This window comes from Emericellopsis atlantica (genome assembly GCF_019669845.1).
Source record: "Emericellopsis atlantica unplaced genomic scaffold F5Z01scaffold_1, whole genome shotgun sequence".
Lineage (NCBI taxonomy): Eukaryota > Fungi > Ascomycota > Sordariomycetes > Hypocreales > Bionectriaceae > Emericellopsis > Emericellopsis atlantica.
In genome coordinates this window covers 448,224-471,841 of record NW_025764703.1, presented here as the reverse complement: position 1 = coordinate 471,841, position 23,618 = coordinate 448,224, and the positions used below count along the sequence as shown (strand labels likewise).

The window sequence follows — 23,618 nt, the reverse complement described above, 5'->3', positions numbered from 1 at the left end:
CGAATTATTGTGTTGTGAAAAGGAACGTGGAATACAGATCATGATCCGTCTTTTTATAATTTCTCATCGACATATTTTCGAGCCAGGAGAGTCAGGGTGACAGGTTCAGCAGCATTGACTGTTGACCACAGCCTGTTCTGCTGTTCGTGATCAAACTCTGCCCGTGTTGGCACTGCTTCAACGGAGTTCTGGGGGGAACAGGTGGCTTGTCTTGGCCTGTTGAAGCCAGTTCAAAACTCGAATATTGCTTGTTCTGCTTCTCGTCATATTGTCCGCACTCTTCTATACATGTTCCCACAGCCAAGTCCCTCCGCGTTGGGAACTTGTACTCACACGAACGCCGCTCAGCGAACATGAATGATTGTGAACTCCCCTTTTTCTTTCACTGAACAGCATGACCTGCTGCTCCTTATCATGAGGTAAGTGTTCAAGCCCTGCAGCAAAGCCCAGTGCCTGCTGCCACCACCAAACAAATCATCACCACGTTGAACACAACAGTACACTTCAATACTCATATAACATATATCATTATCTACATACACTCACGCCCCCATCTACGCAGTCGGCTCGGCCGTAGGCAAGCACGAGCACGCCGAGCTCACCCTAGAGATGACGTTGGTAGGGCACGCCTTCTGCAGATACGTGGGCACAGCGCCGACATCCGCACTCCATCCATCCATAAACTCGCCGCAGAACTCCTGGCTCTCCTCGAGACGGCCCTCGATGCTGTTGGCGCGCATAGCGCGGAGACAGTTGTCCGCATTGCAGGCGTGCTTCTTGGGGCACGACTCCTCCTTGGTCACCTTGACGAGGTAGCCGCCACGCTCAATGGTGTTGATGAACATGTAGCCCGAGGGCAGCTGGCCGTAGGACGACCAGGATCCGGAGAAGGCAATGTTGCCGCCGCCGGGCATGTCGTCGTCCTCGGGGTAAATGTCGAAAAAGGCCGTCTCGCAGACGGAGTCGCCGCTCGTGTCCTCGCCCGAGACGACGGACGAAACGTCAAAGATGCGCATGCCCGCCCCGTAGCAGGACTGGATGAGCTTCTTGCCGTCGACGCTCATGTACTGATTGTGGTCCACGCCCACGACGTTGTGCTTGAAGAGGCCGGTTTGCTTCGGCGCCTCGAGGTCGGAGATGTCCCAGACGTAGGTGACGGGGTATCCGTCGAGGGCGGGTCCGACGACGTCGTACTCGTCGTACTCATCGTCCATGAAAATGTACTCCTGCCAGTTGATGTCGTTGACGGTGCCCTGGTGGGTGTAGGAGGCGCCCTCGTACGAGGTGCGCGAGATGATCTTGGAGTTCTTCTTGTCCGTCACGTCGTAGATGGTGAGGGTGTCCTCGTTGTAGCCGTAGCAGATATCCTTGCCGTCGTAGCGCGAGTCAGGTCCGCGGTAGATGAGGCACTGGACGTCGTGGACGTAGCCGTCCGAGCCGTCGCAACCCAGGTACTCGGGGTTGGAAGGGTCCTCGAGGTTGAAGAAGACAAGACCCGCCATGCACTCGACGTCACGGGGGGCCGCGCCAACGGCGACGCCGTACTGAGCCTCCTCGTTGACGTGGACGTTGTGGGCACGGCCGAGGGGCAGGGAGGTGTTGAAGTGCGAGGTCAGATCAACGTCGTTGCTGAACCTCTTGGGGGCGTTTTCGGGCGCAATGTCGAGCAGCTTCTTCATGTCAAAGATCTGCACACCGTTGCCCTCCAGCTCGGAGCCAATGACCATGTAGTGCTTGTAGGAGCGGATCTCGGTCCAGTAGGCGCGGTCGCTGAGGGGCGCAAACTTGGGGAGGAAGCCGAGGGACAGCATGCGACCCTCGGGGAGAACCTCGATAAAGCCCACGCCGTCGTACATGCCAGTCGCGATGAACTCGCGACCAGACTCCTCGTCGTACCAGCCCCACGAGGAGCTGCCACTCTTGCCGCGGTAGTCGGCGCTGGGCGCGCCAAGGGCAGAGTGCGACAGGAAGTCGTAGATATCAATGTTTTTGCACTTGAAGGTGTAGAGGGGGTTTCCGGGGATGGCCTCGGCCACGCCGTCAATGCACTTTGTGTAGTTGAGACGCGGGTGCTGGGACGAGTCCATGAGACCAGCCTCCTCCTCGGCCTTCCAGTGAGCCTGTGCGAGTGATGTGAGTATGATCAGCTAGTCAAGGGGACAAGGGGCGCTCACCATCTTCTTGCCCATCAGTTCCTCGTGGACGACACCAGAGTCGTACAGGTTGCGGCCACGAGCCTCGTCCTTGGGCATCTCCCTGCCCAGGGCTGGCGTAGCCAGAGCAAAGGCACCAGCGAGAGTTGAGAAGCGCATGTTGGCGGTTGTGTTCTACGGGTAGTACGTGAGAACAAGTAGAGCGGGATGACGAGCGCAAAGCTTCTGGATGACGGGCAAGCCTCGCTATTTAACCCTTCTCACAAGACCACAGTTAGTTGCCTGGCACAATGTGTGCTGTAGTACTGGGAACATGAGGGACCCTTTGGATAGGACAGGCATCGTCGTCCTGGAGAGGAAGCTGCAAGAAGGTCGGCCCTTGGCGTGCATGGCGAAGCTCTGGGACAACAAGGTCCAGGTACGGGACTCGGAGGAAAATAAGGTCGTTTGCGCCCCGCGTGGCTGCGTGTCTGCCGGGGTCGAGTATTGCCTCTACGCCGATTGGGGAAGGAGACAAGAAGATCCTCTTGGAAGGCCAAGGAGCTGCAATGTTGCTTGGATGTCGCTGGTGAACGAGGGCAGGTCGCACATGTGTATGTCGCGTGGTCGTTGAGGTAAGTGATTCACTGATGGAGGGCGCAAGAACTGGCCTGGTGATGGTTTCAGCTGGTTTTGTCTCCATCTGGATGAAGTAACAGTTGAGAGTTCATTGTGAACGTCCAAAACCCGACAACGAGGCATGGACTCCCATCCATCGGTAGTGCCCACCGAGATAAGCAAAAGATCCTTTCTACCCCGTCTTCCACGTCCAATGACGGTCTAGACGCCTCGGCGCCACCAAACAACCTTATCAGAGCCAAATAAGCTTGCTTGCTCAGCGACCAATCAAGGCGTGCTTAAATCGTTGACCTTGCGGGTGGTGATGCTTAGGCGTTGAGGAATAATGCCTGGTTCTTGTTGGTGGATGCCTGCAGCCAACCCTCTTTTTATCCACCGCTCGCTGGATGGATGCGGCTGGCAGCGGGACAACAGAGGAGAACACGAAAAAGGCTTCTATGCGTGTGCATGCAGTGGAGGGTGGAGGGTCGAGAACTTGAATGCGACGACCGATGTTCCATGCCCAGGAAACCCCCTATGCATGTTCTGTTGAATGCACCAGGTCCAAGGTGGGTTCCTCGCGAACACGAGCCATAGGTGCCCGTGCCAAGGTGACAATTTTCTGGGCTTCCGTTGACAGAGGAGTTTCTCCGCGAGTGAGGCGAGGTCTGCTGCGAATGAGCAGTATTCAGAATGTTAGACTCCATGTCGTTTTTCGGTCGCTGTTATGCCAGGGTAGGCAAAATCATTTGGCTTACCCTGAACAGACCCAAGGGAGCATTACTCCATGCTTGATTGTCGCGACAATTACTACAAAGATATGACGCTGTTCCTGCTGTTGTTTTTTTTTTTTTTTCGTCTGAAAATTAATTAGCATTCAATGATTGCCCGCGCGCGCAGGCGTTGCTTTGTGGCCATTCATTCCTGGCTAGTGTTGCTGGGTGAAATCAAATCCGTTGGTTTATTTGATCCTGAACAATGCAAGACATAATTTTCGAACAAAAATTGACGTAAAGTTGCACTTGTGTCAATGCCAAACGTACAAAACACAGAAATGTCATCCGGGCAGTTATAACAGAACTTCATTCTCAGCCCCATCTCGTGGCCTCGGCTCGTTGCGACGTCCTTACCCGATTTCTCCAAGTCCCGCTGACACTTGAACGCGTTTCCTCCACAACGCGGGGACAAGATGCGGGGACGCCTCGAGGGCTGTCACTGCGCTAGCTGGAGATGCCGAGGAAGCGACAGGACTCGCGAGGGGCGAGCTGCACGCCTCTTTTATGTAGTTAACAATTAAAAACTCCGTCATTCCATCAACGAGACACTCCGCCATCATCACACTCTCCCCTTCATGTTCAAGGGTCTAATTGCTGTCGGATAGTTATATATAACAGTCAAGGTGCCCATCTCATCCACTCACCATCCACCTCAGTCTCACCTTTCCTCCTCGACCAGCCATCAACATGTCCGCACCCGAGGTCATCACGCCCTTATCAGAGCCCCCATGGCTCTCGGGCGCCCCTTCGCCATACTACGACGCCTCCCATCGTCGCCTGCAAGCCGCCTGTCGCCAATTCATCGGCGACAACCTCAGCCGCCACGCGCTCGAGTGGGAGACCGCCGAGGAGGTGCCACCTCACGTCTTTGGCGTCTTCGCCAAGAACAACTACCTCATTCCCGCGCTGCCCGCGCCCCTCCCCGTCGAATGGCTCAAGCGCCTCGGCATCACCAAGATGCCGGGTGAAATCCCTGTCGAGGAGTGGACGTACATACACAGCATGATCTACGGGGACGAGATGAGTCGCGCGGGCCTGGCTGGACCGGGCGCTGCCATCACGACGGGCATGGCGTTTGGTGTGCCCCCGTTGATCCACTACGGTTCGCGCGAGTTGCAGGAGAAATACCTGCCCGATCTGCTCACGGGGAAAAAGAGGACGTGCATTGCCATCACCGAGCCAGAGTAAGGGACACGGGACACATTTCAGTAAAGCAGGAACTAACCGAAGCAGAGCCGGCTCCGATGTGGCCAACATTACAACGACCGCCGAGACGAGCAAGTGCGGGAAATACTATGTCGTCAATGGCGTCAAGAAATGGATCACCAACGGTGTCATGGCCGACTATGCGACCATGGCCGTGCGCACTGGCCCCGAAGGCTCGGGACCACGCGGCATCTCCCTCCTCCATGTCCATCTCAAGGACCAAAAGGGCGTCTCGCGTCGACGACTCAAGGTGGCAGGCCAAATTTCCGCCGGCACTTCCTTCATCGAGCTCGACGATGTGTACGTGCCCAAGACGAATCTGATCGGCAAGGAAGGCGAGGGCATGAAGTACATTATGACAAACTTCAACCACGAGAGGCTGTTCATCTCTGTCGGCGTGACAAGGCAGGCTCGCGTCGCCCTGGCGGCTGCGTTCGAGTACACCATGAAGAGAGAGGCCTTTGGCAAGACGCTCATGGACCAGCCCGTCGTGCGCCACCGTCTGGCCAAGGCCGCTGCCGTTCTCGAGGCCCAGCAAGCCTGGGTCGAGTCGTTTGCCTACCAGCTCTCGCAGATGCCCAAGGCGCAGAGCGACAGGGAGCTGGGTGGACTGACGGCCCTGTGCAAGGCGAATGCGGGCATTGTGCTCGATGAGTGTGCGAGGACGGCTGTGCTGCTGTTTGGTGGTAATGGATACACCAGGACGGGTCAAGGCGAATTGGTCGAGAGTAAGCCTTTTCCTCCGTGTGTTCTTTTTGTGCGAGACACTATGCTAACTCCATGTCTCATGTAGAGATCTACCGCGACGTCCCAGGGGCCAGGATTCCGGGAGGTAGCGAGGATGTCCTCCTCGACCTGGCGATTCGCCAACTGGTCAAGCTGTTCCAGGAAAAGGTCAAGGCAGCCAAGTCGGAGTCGAAGCTGTGATGAAGGGGTGTGGGGAGTATATGTTTGTACTTGATAGCGATGTATGTTGTCTAGTGAACGGACATTTGTCAGTGTACTCGCGTGAAGGCCTTGAGTACTCTAGTCTATTGATCATCCAACCTCCACTGCAGCACCGCTCAATCAAAGCACGTCGGTTCAATCACAGGTCTACGGGCGACAGTCACCCGTCCCCACCCCCGGGTCACAGATCCCCGAGAGTGCGGGATGATCTCATGCGGGACGCCCCTTTTATGAGGGGTGAAAGTTCCCCCTCCACACAATTAAAGTCACAACGAATTTTGACACGACTGTAAGCACCCGTTGTGTATAATAAAATAGAAGCAATTCAGTCTTCCGTTGCATCCTTACTTCACCCCAAAACAGCCATGAGCGACCGCGACAACCTCGCCAAGCGGGCCATCCCGCACATGACCCTCTCCAACCCGACCACCCACCCCGTCCTCCCGTCCTCCGCCTACGCAGCCCCCTTCGACTCCAGCGCCGGTCGCTTCGCCGTCACAGGCACGGCGATCCTCACAGGAGGGACCGGGGAGATTGGCTTCGCCTCGTCACGCGCGCTGCTGCAGCATGGTCTCCAGAATCTCATGCTCTTCGACCTCGCCCCCTCCACCGACAAAGTCGACCAACTCCGCCAGGAATTCCCCCAGTCCAAAATTGAAATTCTCCACGTCAATGTGGCAGACGAAGAAGACGTCGCCAGGGCTGTTGATCGCACAATCGAAATGTTTGGCGCGCTGAACGCTTTGGTCTGTTTCGCTGGCATCGTCGGCTGCGTGCACGCCCTGGACATGCCCATCGCCCAGTGGCGCAAAGTTGTCGACGTCAACACCACGGGGTCCTTTATATGCGCCCAGGCCGCGGCCCGGAAGATGGTCGCACAGGGCACGGGCGGGCGTATCATTTTCACAGCGAGCATCTCTGCGCATCGGGTGAATTACCCGCAACCACAGGCTGCGTACAACGCGTCCAAGGCAGCGCTCGTCAATCTCAAGAGCTCGCTGGCGGCCGAGTGGGCGACGTATGGTATCATGGTCAACAGCATTAGTCCGGGGTACATGGACACGGTGCTCAATGAGGGTGAGGGACTGAAGGAGGCCAGGGACAGTTGGTGTGGGCGCAATCCTATGGGGAGGATGGGGTTGCCGGAGGAAGTGGCGGGTTCAGTGGTGATGCTCGTCAGTAGGGCGGGCAAGTACATTAATGGCGCGGATATCGTGATTGACGGGGGTGGTATTGTCTTTTAAGGGGCAGGGGGGTTGCAGTGGCTCACGAAGCGTGCTCGACCAAGGACAATCTCACGTGAAGATACCTCCTAAGGTCTTATAAACCCCATGATCGTTTCGCGTGATTAGTTTCTTGATTCAAGGAGATATTTAAATCGCCAAAAGAGCCATCGCAACAAGGAGGCCGACAGAAACACTCACACCCACCGCGCTACCAGGAGGCAGCTGGGGTGTCTCTTCACCACCGCCCTCCCCTTCGCCGGGAGCCGCCATTGTGGCTCCATCTTCCACGACAACACTCGCCAATCCAGTGCCCTCAACATCTTCAAGAGGAGCCACGAACGCCATCTGGCTCCAGCTGAACTGCGTGTTCTTCCCGCCATACACAAAGACCTCGAATCGACCAGCCAGTGTCCCATTGATCCACGCCACCGCACCATGCTCGACATCGGTACGGATGACAATCTCAGCCGGCGTCTTGACGGTGATGGGATCGTGGGTGGACGTCATGTTCACCCAGATGCGGCCAGGATGACCAGGGTCAAGCACCAAAGCCTCGTCAGCGGTGACTGAGCGCAGGGGGTAGATGTACCCGTCCTCGTTCCAGATCAAGTTACCCTCTCCGTCAAGTGAGAGTTGGTTATCCTTGCTCTTGAGCACAAATGGCCCATCGGCGTTGAGGGTCATGGTGTAGTTCATACCCTTGCTGCCGTATCCAAGCTTAGCCTGATCCTCTGCATCGCCGTCGGTGCGCTTCCAGTTGACAAGCGGACCGTCGCCATCGCTCTTGATGACACGGTCCAAATTCTGGCCAGGGGCTCTGGCTGAGAAATAGTCGACAGTCGGATTCAGAGTCTCAGGGTTCACCTCTGGCCCCCTCTCACCACTCCATGACCGGGCACCGACAAGCGCAATGCCCACCCGCATGGCGTAATACATCTCCAGCTTTGTCGACGCATCCGGTCCGTTGTCGTTCCAAGCCGCCATGATGGCCCCCTTGAGCCTATCCTCGCCCACGTCCATCTGCTGCGTGGCGTTCACTTGGTTGAAATCCCACGGTGTCCATTGCCAGCCCTCCTCGCCTGCAAAGTTGAGGATCCTCGAGTCATTGAAGAACTGCGGGTACGTGGCCGGGAAGATGGGCGAGTGGTCGTTCTTGATACCCATGTACGCCCACCAGTCGTTCGAGTTGATCACGTCGTGTCCCTTTTGTATCAGGTCAAGGGGGTCGGACTGTCCAAGCTGCCAATGCTGGACGATGATGTCGGTGTCAATCTCGATGTCTTCCGTCGGCTCGTCTATGGGCGTGCCCCAAATGCGAGTCCTCTTGCCTGATGTCTCATTGATAAAGGTCTTCATCTCGTTCACAAAGTTGATGTAGTCGTCTGCGAGGGTCGCGTCATACTCGTCCGCACCGACGTGAACTTCCTTGACTTCAAACCAGGGAAGGAATTCTTCCCAGATGCGCTTGATGGTGGGGATCGTCTCTGGGTGGGACAGGTTGAGTAGGTCGCGCTTCTCCAGCGACAGCTCCGGCTTCCACTTTGTGACGTACAGACAATGCCCTGGGGCCTCGATCTCGGGGATCACAGCAATGCCACGTCTAGCGCAGTGTGACTGCACGTCCATGTAGTCCTCCTTGGATAGAGTGTCATTCTCCCTGCCGTGAATGATGCCCAGCAGCGAGTCGTCCTCGGGCAGAAGACTAAAGTGGGAGTAGACGTCCTGCCAAGTGTCGTTCTTGCCACGGTTGAGTGGGTAGTTGTCGCTCAGATGGTAGTGAAACTCGCTCATCTTGAAAAGAGATGCGTACGAGCACATCTCCTTGAGGAAATCCTTGGTGTACCACTTGCGTCCCGCGTCGAACATGTAACCTCGCGTTGCAACGGCTGGAGCGTCCACGGTGGAGCCAGCGGGGATCGTCTCGTTGAGAAGTAGCATTTGCAGGACGGTTCTCGTGCCCCAGAACATACCCCTTGATCCAGTACCCAGAATGGAGATGCCAGACGGGGCAATGTTGAGAGCATAGCCTTCTGTGGTGGGGTTGCCATTCTCATAAGTCAGTTCTTCGTCGCCGTCGTACTCTCCCAGCAGGAAACCACCCTCTCCGTCCTTGGGGAGTGAGTCAACTTGTTCAATGCTCCATTCGTCCCCGGTGATGGATTGCAAGTCTTCTTGCAGAACTTCGGCAAAGTCAAGACCCGACGGTGGGATGAGGGTGAGGCCATCGTCGTCCTTCAGCTCCGCCAAGCTGGTCGTAATGAAGATCTTGCGCGACGAGTCCGCAAGCCGCCACGATGAGTTTGAGTGTGAGAATGATATAGCTTCCTGCTTGATGCCAGGCGCAGGTAGAAGCTCGAGGCTCGATGCCACTGCGGGCAGTAGGGTGTGCAGTAGACGCATTTGGGTGACAACAGGCAGTGCTGGAGGAGGGGTGTATCTCACATTGCGAGACGAAATGACTTTAAGCACTTTCTGAATCGATTTGACAGTTGATCATTCCCCCACATTGTGACACCAATGGTGCGGAGACTGGAAACAGCGTCCGTTCGATGTAACGATACCGTGGGGTTGGGGATCGCCATGATGTAACGTGAGGGTACATGTCTCGTACCAGACCGCAAGTTGCCCTTATCTTGATCGTTTAAGGGAGGAGGCAGCTCGCCCGGCAGCACCAGTCGATCAATTCCACGGTTTGACAGATCCAAAGGAAGCTACCGAGCCGTCGGTGATAGAGGCGTGTAACGGGACAGGCGGGGCGTGGTTGTTGCATTCAGTTGCTCCAGCCCATGCGGACAAGGTTAAGCTTGCATTGACTTGAGCGAAAGAACACAGGGCTCTTCTTCAATGAAATGATGCTGTTCAAGATCAGCTCATGGTTATGGCAACATGATGTGATGGGCAGATGGGTTGTCAGATGGATGATTGACATAAATACAGCACAGCAACAAGCCAATGTCGGGACAAAGACTGTGACATTCAGCCAGGCATTTACATTCACTTGAAAGCACTTGAAAGCACTTAGAAAACTGCACATAATTCATATACAGAGCCCAGAATCATCTGGCGTAAGGTGTTGTGGCTACTGCCACCGGTTCTCTCGTCTGCACAACGATAAATATCGGGAACAGCCAAAGCAGTCGTCATTTCGTCAACTCGTAACCCCATCTACCTGGCCAACAGCAACTGCAGGTCAGAATCGTCCTGATAGCGTCGCAGCGCAGCAGCCTTCCACTCATCCCACTCCAAGCCCTCGTCCACCCCTACAGCGTCGCGAAGACCTCGAAACAGACCAAGGAACCCATCCCAGTCTACGAGATCGTACCCGCAGCAGAAAGCGAACCAGTGGCGTATCCGGCCGTTCCGGACGACTTGAGCAAGGTCCTCGCGTCCCTTATCTTCAAAACGCCGAGCAAAAACGACCTCATCGTCACCTAGTTCATTCTTACCATTGTAGAAATCTGCAACTGGCAGGAGACCAATGGGAGAGTTAAAGGCATTTGCTAGCGACGCGGTGTGAGCCCACTCCCAATCAATGATACCGGTGATATTGAATTGCTCGTCGACCAGAATATGATCTCCTTTGTCGTCTGCGTGGGTGAGGAAGAATTCATGATTTTCCTCCGAGTCCACCACAAGCGGGACGAGATCGACGAGGAATCGATGGATCAGGTACGCATCCACTGCTTGTTGCGAGTACATCTCCCCTCGAAGAATCAAGTCTAGAACATGTCGAAGTTCAGACAAATGATACTCTTTTGAAGTGGAAAAGGGGCCAAAGGAGCGCATTTTGGATTCCACATAGTCCGTGAGCGATTCCCGAGCAAACGAGGCGATCTGAGAGTCACCGGGGGTATCAAGAGACCCGAGAAGCGGGAAGGGGTATTTGTGAAGCTCAATGAAAGTATTGGCAAGCTGGTCTATTACCTTCTCCCTCTGTTGCGGAGTTGTCAAGGACCATCTCAAAGAGTTGCCTGGTAACTTCTCCATGAGGATGAATCCTACTCCCACAGCGTTGGCTGAGTGCTCAAGCTCAAAGTCGTAAACCTTTGGCGCGGGGACGTTGGTCTTCTCAAGGAACATGAGTGTTGCAACCTCACTCTGAATGATATAATCTCGAAGCGCTGCTGGAGGGGACGTGGCGTTGCATCTGCGAACGCGGGCAATCCACGTCACTCCATCTTCAAAACACACTTCAATGTGATAGTTCATTCCTCCCATCACAGAACTTCGTGTGGATCTGTTGTACTGGAGAGGAGGTACGCGACAGGGCAGGCCTCTGCGTAGAAGACTGCATCGCGCCTCGAGGGCTGAAGTGTTGATTTTGTCGAACAGCTTCGCGAGCTCTTGCTCTTCAGCCTCACGAGCAGCCGGATCATAGACATCCGCGTCCTATCAGGCGTTGAGTTAACGAGGGCATGGGTACAACGGCAGACCAACCTCCCATCGGGGACATTTGTGATAGTCAGGTTCAAGATGACTGGAGCACAAATGGCGGTCACAGAGAACGCAATCGCCCAAAGTGCGGACAGCCGGTTTGCGGCAGTCTTCGAAATCACACGTCCACAGAGGCATTTCTCAAAGACTCAGCAAAGTCACAGAGAGGGAGTAGGGATCTAGTTAATGACGAGAAACATCTGGATGATTTGCTCGATGTCAGGCGTGACACGGGTGTCCACCTCGTTGGCTCCCGACATCGGCCGATGTTCACATGTCTGCACTTGAGATGAATGGCTGCGATTTGATGTGAACATATGTTTGCCAACGATAACGCGAAAAAATTCCAACGATCATGACAAATGGAGATATCAATTTCTTGGAAGGGAGCTAGAAGATCTCGAATCATCGAGGTTATGTGCGGAACCACTGCGAGTCATCCTAGTGGACTCTTGATCCGCGATTCCGCAGTCCCTCGATTGCACATTCCGCCAATCCTTGATAAATGAATGACATGGACGCTATATATTTCGTCCCAAAGCCTGCTGAACCGCGTCTGCACTTCACCTACCCTATTATCACTTCTCACACCATAAGCAACACGCCGAAGACAGTTGGCGCCCTTACTCACTTAACATGAGTCTATTCATTCGCCCAGTGAAGCTTGTCCATACGTTGGTAATAGCTTGAGTCCGTCTCTCCATCTTCTTTCGGTGTGTCTGCTTTTTTGGAGCAGAGCGGACGGCACACTCCAATAGCGTTTGTCAGCGGCGCGTCACACTCGTCGTCAACCCGATAATGATGGCAGAGCCGGCAGTTGCCATTTGTCTGTCGTATGCAGTCACTGTTGCTGTGACAGCCGTAGTCGGAGCAGGAGTCGTATCTTTTCGCCAATGCATGTGTGTTGACGAGGTCGTAGGCGACTAGCCAATCACCCGCTGGTTCATGCTCAGGCAATCTGAGCTCGGGGTTGCGCTTGTTGATCCCTTTCGCAAACAGCACCCTAGCGTAGGGGGGGTCAAATACGAATGTTGTTTCGCCGGTCAGAGAGTTCTTCAATTCTGCTGTAGCTGAGACCTCGTCGATGGATATATACTCGTCTGGGTGGGGCACTGTTGCTCTCTCGATCTGTTCCTTGACGTGCCTCGCGGTCTCAACATCAAACCGGGTGTCGATGAAGTACAACTTGTTTTGGCCTGCCGCTGCCACGTATGGAGTATCCGGTGCGACGATCTGGAGCCCATGCTGCGTATCGATTACTTCTGGCACGTAGTTGCCTCGGTATTCCTCTTGGAACGTTGGCGAGCCCTCGCATGGCCGGAACGGGTTGAGAAGCATTGCAACGAAGATTGCCCAGAACATTGCGTTTCAAAATCAAGCTGCGTGTAAGCTTTAGTTATCATTTCTGTGTGTACTTGTATCAATGTGTGACGTTCTTTGCCACCTACCTAAAGAGAGGAGCGAGTGGCTATATTCAGCTTGTAGATCAGTATACACAGGAGCTCGTCCAGAATCGATTTAGAATCGCTCAGGCGACATCGCCTACTTATGGCCTTTGCGAATCAATGTCTCGAGTGACTATCGGCTACTGTATTTCTGCCGTTTCATCCGACTTGACAATGTCCATGCTTCGGCCTTCAACAGCAATGCCGACTACCCGTATGATAACCAAGTACTTACATACAAACCAACGGCATTTCGAGCTTCTGGATGTCTGCTACTACGTGCTGTAAACCCAGTGCCGACTACCCGGACGGTAACTACCTACAAGCCAACTGCATACCGAGCTTCTGCATGCTCCTACGTGCTGTAACGTCAATGTCGACCAACGGCATGTGCACATCGAGCTTCTGTATGCTACTACGTGCTGTAAAATCGGTGCCGACTAGCCGTATTGTAACCAACTACGAGCCAACTGCATCTCGAGCTTCTGTATGCTACTACGTGCAGTAAAGCGAACGCCGACTATCCGTACCCCTTTGAGAACATTGAAATAACTTCCAACCGAACTGCGTATTAAACTTGTGTAGGCTACGTGCTGTAGTATAGATTGCGACTACCCTGTATCGTGGACGAGACACTTGGGTTCATATGCAAAGCGTGATAATATACTGATACCCTATCCGTATAGGTGCTCGGTAAGTACATGTATTGAACGGGGCGCGTCGGCTTGCCGCCGCACTGCAAGCCGAGCACTAGACTAGTAAACTGCATGTACGAGTCATGAGTCTCACGACTGACGATCCGCAGCCCCACGCGCCCCGCGGTTGTCCATCGCGCCCTGTGCCCTGATTCCTGAAAGGCAAGACTTTCTGCTTGATCGTCCAGGTCCAGAGTGCCGGACCACATCCGAACGTCGATCCAATACCGTCGCTTTGTGACTTTGTCCACACATCACACACCACCGCAATGGCCAACCAAGCAATCGTGCGTCACGCACGCAAGGAGGGTACGTAGCGCCTCTCACCAACAAGAGACGGGAAGCTCACCACACCAGACTGCCCTCTGATCCTGCAGCTGATCCAAGAGCTGGCCGACTACGAGAAGGAGTCGGCCGCCAACCAGGCCACGGTGCCCACGCTCGAGGCCACCATTGCCTTTGCGCCCTCGGATGCCACTGGACCCAAGACCTCCATCACCCCCAACACGGAGCCCACCAGCTCAACCAAGCCTGCACGATGCCTCCTCCTCTTCACACCAGAGGGCGAGCCCGCAGGTATGGCGCTGTATTTCTACAACTACTCCACCTGGCGCGCCAAGCCTGGTATCTACCTCGAGGATTTGTTTGTGCGCGAGACGATGCGCGGTCGTGGCTACGGCAAGCGATTGCTCGTCGAGCTCGCCAAGGAGACTGTCGGTATGGACGGTGGCCGGTTGGACTGGGTCGTGCTCAAGTGGAATGAGCCCAGTATCAAGTTTTATGAGAGCATTGGTGCAAAGGCCATGAGCGAGTGGGTGGGTATGCGGGTGGACAACGAAGGGCTCCAGAAATTGGCCAAGTTGTTAGATTAGGTAGTCGATAGACATGTCAAGAGCGGCCTTTGCTGGCGACCTCCCCTCGTGCACTCACGCCTTGAAAGACGCCCATTTGCTCAGGGGCCGGACCGGGTGTCGACTGTGGTGCGCCGCCCCAAGCGAACTTCTTCTTGAGCTTGTTGGGGTCCTCTTCGACGTACGCCGACTTGCGCCATGCTTGCCCATATGTGCGTTTGTACCAGCGATCGCTCACGCTGTCTCTCTTGGCCCGGCCCAGGTACGGGTTTCCGGACAGATCACCATGCCTTTGTCGCTGCTTGATCTGAGCTGCACGTTCGATATGGGAGGTGGGCTGGACGGCATATTCCTTCCAGTCCCATGCAGCGTCCGCAGTCTTTGCCGGTGTTCGTTTTTCGGGAATGCGGTACTCCTTGTCCCCATCCGCTTGCAATCCGATGCTCAGCTTCTCAAGCATCTCCCACTCTCCCCGACCCAGTGGTGGCAGAATCTTCTCGACGTTGCGCTTCCAGAATTTCGCTTGCTTGGCCCTCACGAGCGTCTCGCCCGGGGGTTTCCCCCACTTATTCAGTTCGGGGACTTCGTTGTCCTCCTTGACTGACTTTATGTCCCCAACGTTCCATAATACGCCGCGATCGGCGCTGGCGACCCCCATTTGATCTTTCTGTGACTTGAGAAACCTGAGGAGTTTGGGCCGGTCCCATGCTTGTAGAAACCCATATTTTTGCTTCTTGGGCTTGATTTGTGTCGCTTCCGAGCTCTGTCCCTCTTGTGTTACTTCCAAACTTGGTGGCACTGGCTCTTGATGGCCGCTTGTGAGGGCTTCGAGCGCGTCCGAATCCTCGGGACCCTCTGGGACCAAGAACTGCCGCAGCAGAGTCGCCCGCCTCTTGCCAGATCTGCCAAAGCCCTCATCTATGAGATGGCGCATGCATTTCGAGTCGCCATTGTTGGCTGCCGACAGCGTCCGAAGGCTTGCTTTTGCGCGAGCAATTCTTCGCGCAATATGGGTTTTCTGGTATCGGTTCTGTCGAAATGTTCGGCGTAACCGCGCTCGAAAGGTCGGAGACAGAACGGGTGGAAGATATGATGTTTGCCGGAGGAGATGACGGTAGAGATGGAGCGGATGCGAGGGCGCTGGCTGGAACATTGTGTGGTCCTGATGGTAGGGTGATGTCTTGGGAAGTGTCAAGAGCTGGACTTTTCGGGTTGGCACGTTGTTCAGGGTAAGTGGAATTTCACAAGCGGCTGCGCAGAGGGCGGCTTGTGGCTGGCATCATCCATGGTGGCTGCAATACTTGATCACGACGTGCTTTCATTTACTCGGTCAGATTGAGGACAAAATGATGCCAGTGAGTTCCTAGTTTTGGGAAAGCCTTGGGCAGTCTAACTCATTCGGCATCCAAATACATTGGCGTTCAAGTGACGAGGAGTGCTCCGCTGACTAAGTCGGACTACGCGTGGCTGACACGGTATCACGAAAACGACACGTCTTTGGCGTCTCGACGCCAGAAGGTTTAATTGAATTGAGACCTCGACGCGACTTTTCATCGCGACCCTTGGCCGACGATTCACACCCTGGGCATAACCGACGACATCTCACAGATGGTTCACAGGCGCCGTTAATTACATACGTCCAGCTCATTCCCTCTGTCGCTGTTATCGCCCGTTGCTCCAAGCATACGTTCGCCATCTCATAAACTCTACCGGTCAACGAAGTGTTCGACTCGCGATTTAGCGATTGTCCGTCGGAATTACAGTTCGTGCTAGCGGCACAAATTAATTATTGCGTGCATTTGCATTTGCTGCACGCACAGCGTACCGCCGCCGCAAGCCCCAGTGACCGCATCCAGTCTGTCCATTGGCAGGGCAGCTAAGGCCAGTCCGGAGTCCAGCCAAGCTGGTGCCAACGAGCGTCCCGCTCCGCTGCGTCAAGGTCCACGCCCGTCATTTCTGCATCGCCATACACTCACCAACACTTCGTTCTCAATCCTTTCTATGCAACGGTGTGGGACACTCCGCCTGTGAGAGCAACAAAAGTCACGATTCCGAGCATCGATTGAACACACACTGCTCTCTGCGTCTCGGCGCGGCTGGTCCCCCAGAATGGCCTCCCAATCGTCACATCAGTCGTTCAGCATGAGCCAACAGTCGCAACCAGGCACCATGGGCACCACCTCCTTCAACAATCGCAGTTTCGCTAACAATATGTCTACGACCGCGGACCCTCAGATCTTCACCGCATCCTACTCGACCATTGACGTCTACGAAATGGAAGTCAACGGCATCGCCGTCATGCGCCGCCGTCACGACTCTTGGCTCAACGCCACACAGATCCTCAAGGTCGCTGGTGTCGAGAAGGGCAAACGAACCAAGATCCTCGAAAAGGAGATACAGACAGGCGAGCACGAAAAGGTCCAGGGTGGCTACGGAAAATACCAGGGTACATGGATCAAGTTTGAGCGAGGTGTCCAGGTCTGTCGGCAATATGGCGTGGAGGAGATCCTCCGCCCTCTGCTCGAATACGACATGGGACAGGACGGCGGCGTGGCGGGAGGCGGCAACCTCAACACACCCACGAAAGAGCAGGCTATGGCTGCGCAGAGGAAGCGACTCTACAACTCCGGCGCCGACACTCGAACCAGTGGACTTTCGGGGACTTTCTTCAAGAACATCTCGAGCACCGCCTCGCATGCCGTTGCGGCCATTAGTAAAGCGCGCTTCGACTCGCCCGGTCCACGCTCGCGCAATGGGCCGACACGGGCACCCAGCTTTCAGCGTCAACCCTCTATGCAGAACCCCGACGAATTCCCCGGCAACTCGCAGCAAAGCTGCGTCTCGGACCAGCAGCAACAGCCGGAATCGGCCTACTCGACGCAGACACAGCAGATGGTTGGGTCGCAGGAGACAGAGCCCCCCAGGAAACGGCAGCGCACGACCATGACGCCGGTGGAGAGCTTCAATGGAAGCGCAGGATATGGCCAGAATATGGACATTTACGCCACTGCGTTCCCTGGATCGCCCACAGAACCAAACGAGTCATTTGTATACACGCAGCAACAACCTCCCCATGACCAAACACCCGAGGACGAGCAAATGGGTGGCGCTCTACCTCCCCTCGCTTACGAGATGTCACCAGACATGGAGCACAAGCGCGGGCTGCTCATGGGTCTCTTTATGGAAGACGCAGGCAACGATTCTGCCAAGCACGAGATGCTTCGCTCCTTTGCACCAGCTGAGCTCGACATGCCTATTGATGCACAGTCACACACAGCTCTACACTGGGCTGCCACACTATCGCGCATGCCTTTGCTGCGTGCCCTCATCGCAGCGGGCGCAAGCCCGCACCGCGTCAACAACTCTGGCGAGACGGCTCTCATGCGCGCCTGTTTGGTCACCAACTCTATGGACCACGGCTCTTTCCCAGATCTCCTCGAATATCTCGGTACGACGATCGACGCGCGGGATCACAAGGGCCGCACCGTGCTTCACCACATTGCCTTCACCAGCGCTGTCAAGGGACGTAGCGCAGCAAGCCGGTACTACCTCGAGTCGCTACTGGAATGGGTCGTCCGGCAGGGTAGTAACCCTTCCACCTCGGTGATACCCAAGATGGGCATTGCACGGTTCATGAGCGAAATCGTTAACGACCAGGATTCATCCGGCGACACGGCCCTCAACATTGCGGCAAGGATAGGCAACAGGAGCATAGTATCCCAGTTACTCGAGGTGGGCGCCGACCCCATGATTGCCAACCGGGCGGATCTGAAGCCTCTCGACTTTGGTGTCGGCGGGCAGAGCGAAGAGGAGAAGATGGCCACGCAGCAGAATGGCGAACTGAGTAACGGAGTGGCCGCCTCTTCCAAGACCAGGGAAAGCAGCGACGAGATCATTGCGTGTGAGTATCTGGCCATCCGCTTTCGAGATCATGAACGTTTGGCTGACAAGAACGAATAGCAATCACACATCTGGTCACCGAGACAAGCACCTCGTTCCACCAGGAGCTCAAAGCCAAGCAGCAATCTGTCGATGCGCTCCACTCACAGCTCCGTTCCACGTCGTCGCAACTCGGCGAAGCCAGACGGCAGCACGAGAACCTCACAGCCACCCTCAAGAAGCAGCAGGTGGCGCGGCAGATCATCTCGAACCTCGCCCAGTCGCGGCAGGAAGATCAACTACGCGCCATGCAGGACGCCAGAGACACCAACCTCGCGTCGTGGGAGACAGAGCTCAGCACCATCCTCGAGTCGAACTCGGCGGACTTTTTGCCTTCGGCGCATGTCCTCAAGGCGCGCATCCAGGCTCTGCAGAACACGACGAATGGGACGAGGGCCATGGTCAACGGGCTCAAGTCACGGTCTCGGGATGTGGAAGTCAAATACCGCAAGGTCGTCGCGTTGTGCACGGGTGTCAAGGAGGAGGAAGTTGACGCCGTCATTGACGGGCTGATCAAGGCTGTCGAGAGTGAGCGCGACGGCCTAGACATGGGCCGCGTGAGACGGTTCCTGGGAGGTGTGGAGGGAGTGGTGCACTAGTGATGTTGCCCTTTGCTCTGGATTTTTTTTTTTTTTTTTTTTCATGGTTTCGTGGGATATATACCTTTTGAGTTGCTTACGATGGCACACGGCGTTATCACGGCCCTGGTATGGATAGGGATTCTGTTTCATAGGCATCTCTTTTTGCACGGAATGGATAGGTCACACTGGAATAATCAGATATATTGACCGGTTTCAAATTCTCATTGCTAACGTAATGAAGTGCCTGTATGCCCGCTAGATAAACCCACCAGAAACGCCGGGCCAATGCATGGGAACTCCCCTCGTCACTCGAAATTCAGCCGCCATCTCTGTAGACGCCTGCAAAGCGGTCTTCCAATTCGCTCACTTTGCCTCGGACGTCACGAATCTCAGCGTCCAACTCCTCTTGGTTCCGCGTCAATGCGCTAATCTCCTCGAACCGCCTGCCCTTCGTTGCATCGCGCAGCATCTCCTCGACCATGAATTTCTGCTCCTCCAGCACGACGAGTCGCTCCCTCAGTGTCTTCTCCTCCGACTCCAGGGTGGACACGACGGTGCTGGCTTGGTCTTCCGAGACGTCGGACCGAATGTCGGACGGTGTGGCGACCTGTGAATGCCGCAGGCCGGATGGGCCATTGCCGCTCGGGGACATGAGCCTCGCGGGCTGCGATGTCCTGGACGACGAGCGGAGGAGTGAAGGCAGCGACTTTAGAGGTAACATGTTGACGTGCAGAAAGGAGCTTGCATACGTATACACGCCCATCTGCAGCTTCTTCTGCTGCGGTCCGCCCTCGAGATCGCGCATCCGTTTCGCCGCCAAGCCGTATTTACTGAAGCTATCGACCAAGCGTTTCCGTATTTTGGCAGCTTCTTGGATCTGGGCATGAGTTGGCGGCGGCTTCGAAAGATCGACTTCACCCGAACTTGTGGTCTGAGGCTGTAATGCCAGCAGGGTGCGGTGAAATGTGGGCAGTAATGATCGGATGCCGCGTTCGAACTGGCGAAGTGTCTCGTACGCTCGCTGGTCAGGAGGTTTATGCGCCAGCGACTCCGCAAACTCGCGCGACGAAAAGATCGTGTGCTTGCAGTCGCGACACATTCTCACGTCTATACCGACCGTCGTTTCTGACTTCTCCGTCGAGCCGTTTTTCCCACCAGCTGCCACGCTGAGCCCAACCTCCGAGGAGCATGCCGTCTGCGGATCCGCGCATACTACGCGGCCGCAAATCCGGCAATGATGCCTTCTAAAAGTCCACGAGCCGAATTCCTGCTGACACCACGGGCATTTCGGGACCGTGCTGTCGTCTTCCCAGGTGACAACCGACTGCTCGAGTAGTTTCCGTGTGTTCTTCTGGCCGGCTAGATTAGTGACGGGCGAGAGTATTGATCCGTTGGGTGCCAGGCGTTCTGGTGGGTTGGCCAGTATTTGCGTCAACTTCGTCAGTCTCTTTTCCAGCCTGGAAACCTCCAGTGTGTGCCGCTCCACCCGTTTCCTTCGAATGGCGGCGAAAGTGCTTGTGTGATCCACCACCAGGCCATTGTGGTCATTATATCCTTCTCTTGATTTGTAACAGGTCTCGCAAACCCGCGCCCAGTACCCTCGGACAGGCTCATGCTTCGCGCTCCGACTGAGCTTCATCTGATACATGGTGTGTTCTTCGCAGAAGAGCAGTCCACAGTGCCGACAGTTGATACTGCCGGTGATGGGACCAAGGTTTCGTCCGCATGCCGGGTCTGTACAGTGATCGTCCATCGTTGTGCGTTGCCAATGCTTCCGCGTTATAAGTTCGTCTGGGTCAATCGCTCCATCGAGAGGTAGCTTCCCAGCCGCAACCGGCCCATGATGTGGTACAGGTACTGGTATGATCTCGTTCGATTCAAAGACCTCGAGGCCGCGCAGTTTCTGGTTGATCAAGGACAGAGGCTGGAATCGCTTCGCTTTCGAGACCTGTTTGTCGAACCAAGTCTTTACTTCGTCTTGTTCCTCCTCTGGTAGCTCCTGATGGTTGTCGTCGATATGTCGGTTTAATTGTAGCAGTGTCATCATCTCTTCGTTGCATATCGGGCACACCAGCGCCGAGCTGTCGGGTGCTGCTCCCTTGGATGTAGCCCCGACGCTGATGCTGGATCCGAGGTCCTGCTGTGCAAAGAAAGCATCGGGCGAGCTCCCCGTCGCAGGCGGGGACATGGACACCGAACCGATCGAGACAGTGCTTTCGGACCTCGGAGCAAAGGGACTGACGGAGCGCTGAGGATGAGATATCCCATTGCTGGCGGGAGGGGTGGGCGGTGCGAGGCCCTTGCCGCTGCCCAGGATGCGCCCACCGCCGAGCGTGCGACCGGACATTGCGTCGTCTTTCCTATAAGGTTTGCATCTGAGGTGTTGAGGATGAGCCCCAGTCGTCCTAGCCTGAGCAAAGGACGGTGTGGCTGGCAGTCGACAGCCTGTGGATATGGACAAGGTGAGGAGTCCAGGAATCCGATGTTGGCAGTGCAGGTAACGGACGAGGGGTACCTGCTATGCCGCACAGTGTGTGCGGTCGACCAAGTACCGCCAGTCGCTCCATCGGTGACGTTTCCATCTTATCGCTTATCGCGACACCGTCAGGCTCATGGACCCTGAAGCCCAAAAAGATCGTCGTTCAATTGTGCCATCTTTACCTTTGGACCACAACAAACATGGCCAAGAACTTTCCACAGGTGCAGCCAGGAGGAAGCTTGATCCTCGCGTGGCAGATCAAGGGCAAGAAGGTTCTTGTCGTTGGTGGCGGTGAGGTATGTCCTGTCCAGCTTCTCGCCATCCATCATGCTGGAGCAGACTACTGATGATGAATGCACAGGTCGCTGCCGGGCGCATCCTCAACTGCCTCGACGCCGATGCCGTTGTACACGTCGTATGCCCTGCAAGTGGTCTCAACGATGAAGTGGCCCATCGCGTTGCCCAGAACCAAGTCACGCATGTCGATCGCATCTTCGAACCCTCCGATCTCGATGGCGCAGACATGGTCCTCGTAGCGGTGGACGACCCGGCTGCCTCGACGGCCATCTGGAAACTGTGCAAGGAGAGAAAGATCCCAGCCAACATCGCCGACGTGCCACCCGAATGCGACTTTTACTTTGGCAGCGTCCACCGCGACGGACCCTTGCAGATCATGGTCAGCACGAATGGCAAGGGCCCAAGGGTCGCCGCCGCCATTCGAAAGTTCATCGCGAAACAGCTGCCCCGGAATGCAGGGAATGCGATTGAGCAGATTGGCGAGCTGCGGATGAAACTCCGAAAGATTGCACCGAACCCGGAAGACAGCCCCAAGCGGATGGGCTGGATGTCGAAAGTCAGCGACGCGTACAAGTGGGAGGAGATGTGCGATTTGACAGAGGAGGACATGGAAAACCTGCTGCTGTTCTACCCAGCCAACAAGGTCCCCTCGACCGATGTTCTCAAGGCACTGAGGGGCGGTGAGCGAGATGTCCAGGCATTGGACGTCTTTGATGGTGCTTTCGGTTTCAGTGTCGGTGCATGATAGGGGGGCGGGTGAATAGCGAGCATATCAGGCGTTATCATGGGTTTGACTATGCGCGGTGGTGTACGTACGCTAATCAGCTGTCCTTAGTGTTTCAACCAATTTGTACAATAACCTTGGCAAAGTGTTTGTGCGCTTCCATCCTCGCCAATGCGTCCTTCAGACCGTCCAACGTGAATGATTGAGTGTCAGTGGCCATTTTGATCTACTTCTCCCCCACAAACGCAACCATGTCCCTCATCATGTTGCGGGTTCCCAAGATGATACCTCGTGTGGTACACGGGTTCATCAGGATGCTCATCAAAGGCACCGAGTCATCACTCTGGCCAAGCATGCCCGCCAACACAACCAGCCCATCGACTTTGTTCGCCTTCATCGTCTGCGATAGCGTCGAATGGCCGCCGACGTCGACAATAACATCGAAGCCTCGGCCATCCGGCGTCAGCTTTCGCGCCTCCGTGCCCCACTCAGGGGTCGCTCGGTAGTTGATGACATGTTTCGCGCCCAACTGTCGCAGTCTCTTCTCCTTCTCTCCGGTGCTCCCAGTCGTTGCGACGACATTGGCGCCCACTGCGACCGCGAATTGCAGAGCTGCCACGCTGACACCTCCGCTCCCCTGGACGAGGACCCAGTCATCCTTCTTTACTTGACGTCCTGGCAGGCCCATCAGGGCGTTCCAGGCCGTGATGCCCGAACACGACAGCGTAGCGGCCTCCTCGAATGACAGGGCGCGGTTGTCAAACTTTACGAGGCATGACGCAGGGAGGATGGCGTGCGTTGTCAGGGTTCCGTTGAGTGCGCCGCCCAGTCCAGCTGTGATGTGTGCCATGAGCGGCAGAGTATCGTCATCCAAGGCGTACAGCTCCTCGGATGGGAAGTCTTCAGGGACGAGATGCGTCACCACGGCGTCGCCTTGTGCCAGTGCCTTGACGGACGAGCCAACTTGCAGCACAACACCTGCTCCATCAGAGCCGGGAATCACACTGGGCGCAGTTGGTATGTTCAGGGAACCCTGAGCCACGTAAGTCTTTGAAAACAGGGCAAAGCAGCTCAGACTTACCTTCACCATAACCACGTCGCGATAATTGATTGACGCAGCCTTGATCTCGACAAGGACCTCGTTTTGGCCAATGCTCTCAGGCAGCGGGAGATCCTTCAAGACGAGGCCGGAGAGGACCTCGGTCTGGTTGTCAACAACCCATGCGCGGCGTGTAGATGCCATCTTGAATTCAGGGAGGTATGGCCA

At 55.6% G+C, this 23,618-nt stretch overlaps 12 protein-coding genes across 12 annotated transcripts; 5 read left to right on the top strand and 7 right to left on the bottom strand.

Annotated features, from left to right (window-relative positions):
• Window positions 1-554: 554 nt before the first annotated feature.
• Window positions 555-2,312, bottom strand: F5Z01DRAFT_669667 (uncharacterized protein; the record flags this gene model as incomplete). The annotated part of the gene is made up of 2 exons (XM_046264451.1): window positions 555-2,120; window positions 2,175-2,312. 2 exons carry the CDS (start codon window positions 2,310-2,312, stop codon window positions 555-557), a joined length of 1,704 nt encoding a protein of 567 aa, XP_046122856.1.
• Window positions 2,313-4,035: 1,723 nt separating this feature from the next.
• On the top strand, window positions 4,036-5,729 carry F5Z01DRAFT_732609 (long-chain specific acyl-CoA dehydrogenase). Its single transcript, XM_046266724.1, has 3 exons — window positions 4,036-4,710; window positions 4,760-5,460; window positions 5,526-5,729. The coding sequence occupies exons 1-3, from the start codon at window positions 4,214-4,216 to the stop codon at window positions 5,657-5,659; spliced, it is 1,332 nt and encodes a 443-aa protein (XP_046122855.1). The 5' UTR covers window positions 4,036-4,213; the 3' UTR covers window positions 5,660-5,729.
• A 221-nt stretch (window positions 5,730-5,950) lies between these two features.
• F5Z01DRAFT_9684 (oxidoreductase) lies at window positions 5,951-6,988 on the top strand. Its single transcript, XM_046267254.1, has one exon. The coding sequence runs from the start codon at window positions 6,046-6,048 to the stop codon at window positions 6,922-6,924; it is 879 nt and encodes a 292-aa protein (XP_046122854.1). The 5' UTR covers window positions 5,951-6,045; the 3' UTR covers window positions 6,925-6,988.
• F5Z01DRAFT_9683 (glycoside hydrolase superfamily) lies at window positions 6,989-9,491 on the bottom strand. Its single transcript, XM_046267253.1, has one exon. It carries the CDS (start codon window positions 9,304-9,306, stop codon window positions 7,054-7,056), a length of 2,253 nt encoding a protein of 750 aa, XP_046122853.1. The 5' UTR covers window positions 9,307-9,491; the 3' UTR covers window positions 6,989-7,053.
• A 382-nt stretch (window positions 9,492-9,873) lies between these two features.
• F5Z01DRAFT_641794 (uncharacterized protein) lies at window positions 9,874-11,702 on the bottom strand. The gene is made up of 2 exons (XM_046262598.1): window positions 11,344-11,702; window positions 9,874-11,295 (listed from the first exon to the last, which is right to left on the bottom strand). The coding sequence occupies exons 1-2, from the start codon at window positions 11,476-11,478 to the stop codon at window positions 10,072-10,074; spliced, it is 1,359 nt and encodes a 452-aa protein (XP_046122852.1). The 5' UTR covers window positions 11,479-11,702; the 3' UTR covers window positions 9,874-10,071.
• F5Z01DRAFT_641793 (uncharacterized protein) lies at window positions 11,703-12,977 on the bottom strand. Its single transcript, XM_046262597.1, has 3 exons — window positions 12,789-12,977; window positions 11,972-12,719; window positions 11,703-11,921 (listed from the first exon to the last, which is right to left on the bottom strand). Exon 2 carries the CDS (start codon window positions 12,700-12,702, stop codon window positions 11,983-11,985), a length of 720 nt encoding a protein of 239 aa, XP_046122851.1. The 5' UTR covers window positions 12,703-12,719; window positions 12,789-12,977; the 3' UTR covers window positions 11,703-11,921; window positions 11,972-11,982.
• A 772-nt stretch (window positions 12,978-13,749) lies between these two features.
• On the top strand, window positions 13,750-14,352 carry F5Z01DRAFT_669661 (N-acetyltransferase; the record flags this gene model as incomplete). Its single annotated transcript, XM_046264450.1, has 2 exons — window positions 13,750-13,789; window positions 13,838-14,352. The coding sequence occupies 2 exons, from the start codon at window positions 13,750-13,752 to the stop codon at window positions 14,350-14,352; spliced, it is 555 nt and encodes a 184-aa protein (XP_046122850.1).
• On the bottom strand, window positions 14,328-15,631 carry F5Z01DRAFT_9437 (uncharacterized protein). Its single transcript, XM_046267244.1, has one exon. It carries the CDS (start codon window positions 15,482-15,484, stop codon window positions 14,369-14,371), a length of 1,116 nt encoding a protein of 371 aa, XP_046122849.1. The 5' UTR covers window positions 15,485-15,631; the 3' UTR covers window positions 14,328-14,368.
• A 603-nt stretch (window positions 15,632-16,234) lies between these two features.
• On the top strand, window positions 16,235-19,031 carry F5Z01DRAFT_9464 (uncharacterized protein). The gene is made up of 2 exons (XM_046267248.1): window positions 16,235-18,232; window positions 18,292-19,031. The coding sequence occupies exons 1-2, from the start codon at window positions 16,441-16,443 to the stop codon at window positions 18,867-18,869; spliced, it is 2,370 nt and encodes a 789-aa protein (XP_046122848.1). The 5' UTR covers window positions 16,235-16,440; the 3' UTR covers window positions 18,870-19,031.
• On the bottom strand, window positions 18,892-21,462 carry F5Z01DRAFT_641782 (putative vacuolar segregation protein). Its single transcript, XM_046262596.1, has one exon. The coding sequence runs from the start codon at window positions 21,196-21,198 to the stop codon at window positions 19,168-19,170; it is 2,031 nt and encodes a 676-aa protein (XP_046122847.1). The 5' UTR covers window positions 21,199-21,462; the 3' UTR covers window positions 18,892-19,167.
• Window positions 21,463-21,530: 68 nt separating this feature from the next.
• Window positions 21,531-22,495, top strand: F5Z01DRAFT_684929 (putative NAD(P)-binding-domain-containing protein; the record flags this gene model as incomplete). The annotated part of the gene is made up of 2 exons (XM_046265953.1): window positions 21,531-21,626; window positions 21,692-22,495. 2 exons carry the CDS (start codon window positions 21,531-21,533, stop codon window positions 22,370-22,372), a joined length of 777 nt encoding a protein of 258 aa, XP_046122846.1. The 3' UTR covers window positions 22,373-22,495.
• F5Z01DRAFT_684923 (uncharacterized protein) lies at window positions 22,176-23,594 on the bottom strand (the record flags this gene model as incomplete). The annotated part of the gene is made up of 3 exons (XM_046265952.1): window positions 22,176-22,577; window positions 22,602-23,384; window positions 23,433-23,594. 3 exons carry the CDS (start codon window positions 23,592-23,594, stop codon window positions 22,467-22,469), a joined length of 1,056 nt encoding a protein of 351 aa, XP_046122845.1. The 3' UTR covers window positions 22,176-22,466.
• Between the last annotated feature and the right edge of the window lie 24 nt (window positions 23,595-23,618).

Coding starts and splice junctions, on each gene's coding strand:
- F5Z01DRAFT_641794 (XM_046262598.1), bottom strand. CDS start 11,478: ATGCCTCTGTGGACGTGTGATTTCGAAGACTGCCGCAAACCGGCTGTC. Junction 11,296..11,343: donor ACAAATGTCCCCGATGGGAG/GTTGGTCTGCCG, acceptor AACGCCTGATAG/GACGCGGATGTCTATGATCC.
- F5Z01DRAFT_9437 (XM_046267244.1), bottom strand. CDS start 15,484: ATGTTCCAGCCAGCGCCCTCGCATCCGCTCCATCTCTACCGTCATCTC.
- F5Z01DRAFT_732609 (XM_046266724.1), top strand. CDS start 4,214: ATGTCCGCACCCGAGGTCATCACGCCCTTATCAGAGCCCCCATGGCTC. Junction 4,711..4,759: donor ATTGCCATCACCGAGCCAGA/GTAAGGGACACG, acceptor TAACCGAAGCAG/AGCCGGCTCCGATGTGGCCA. Junction 5,461..5,525: donor TCAAGGCGAATTGGTCGAGA/GTAAGCCTTTTC, acceptor TGTCTCATGTAG/AGATCTACCGCGACGTCCCA.
- F5Z01DRAFT_641782 (XM_046262596.1), bottom strand. CDS start 21,198: ATGTCCGGTCGCACGCTCGGCGGTGGGCGCATCCTGGGCAGCGGCAAG.
- F5Z01DRAFT_641793 (XM_046262597.1), bottom strand. CDS start 12,702: ATGTTCTGGGCAATCTTCGTTGCAATGCTTCTCAACCCGTTCCGGCCA.
- F5Z01DRAFT_9464 (XM_046267248.1), top strand. CDS start 16,441: ATGGCCTCCCAATCGTCACATCAGTCGTTCAGCATGAGCCAACAGTCG. Junction 18,233..18,291: donor CAGCGACGAGATCATTGCGT/GTGAGTATCTGG, acceptor AAGAACGAATAG/CAATCACACATCTGGTCACC.
- F5Z01DRAFT_9684 (XM_046267254.1), top strand. CDS start 6,046: ATGAGCGACCGCGACAACCTCGCCAAGCGGGCCATCCCGCACATGACC.
- F5Z01DRAFT_9683 (XM_046267253.1), bottom strand. CDS start 9,306: ATGCGTCTACTGCACACCCTACTGCCCGCAGTGGCATCGAGCCTCGAG.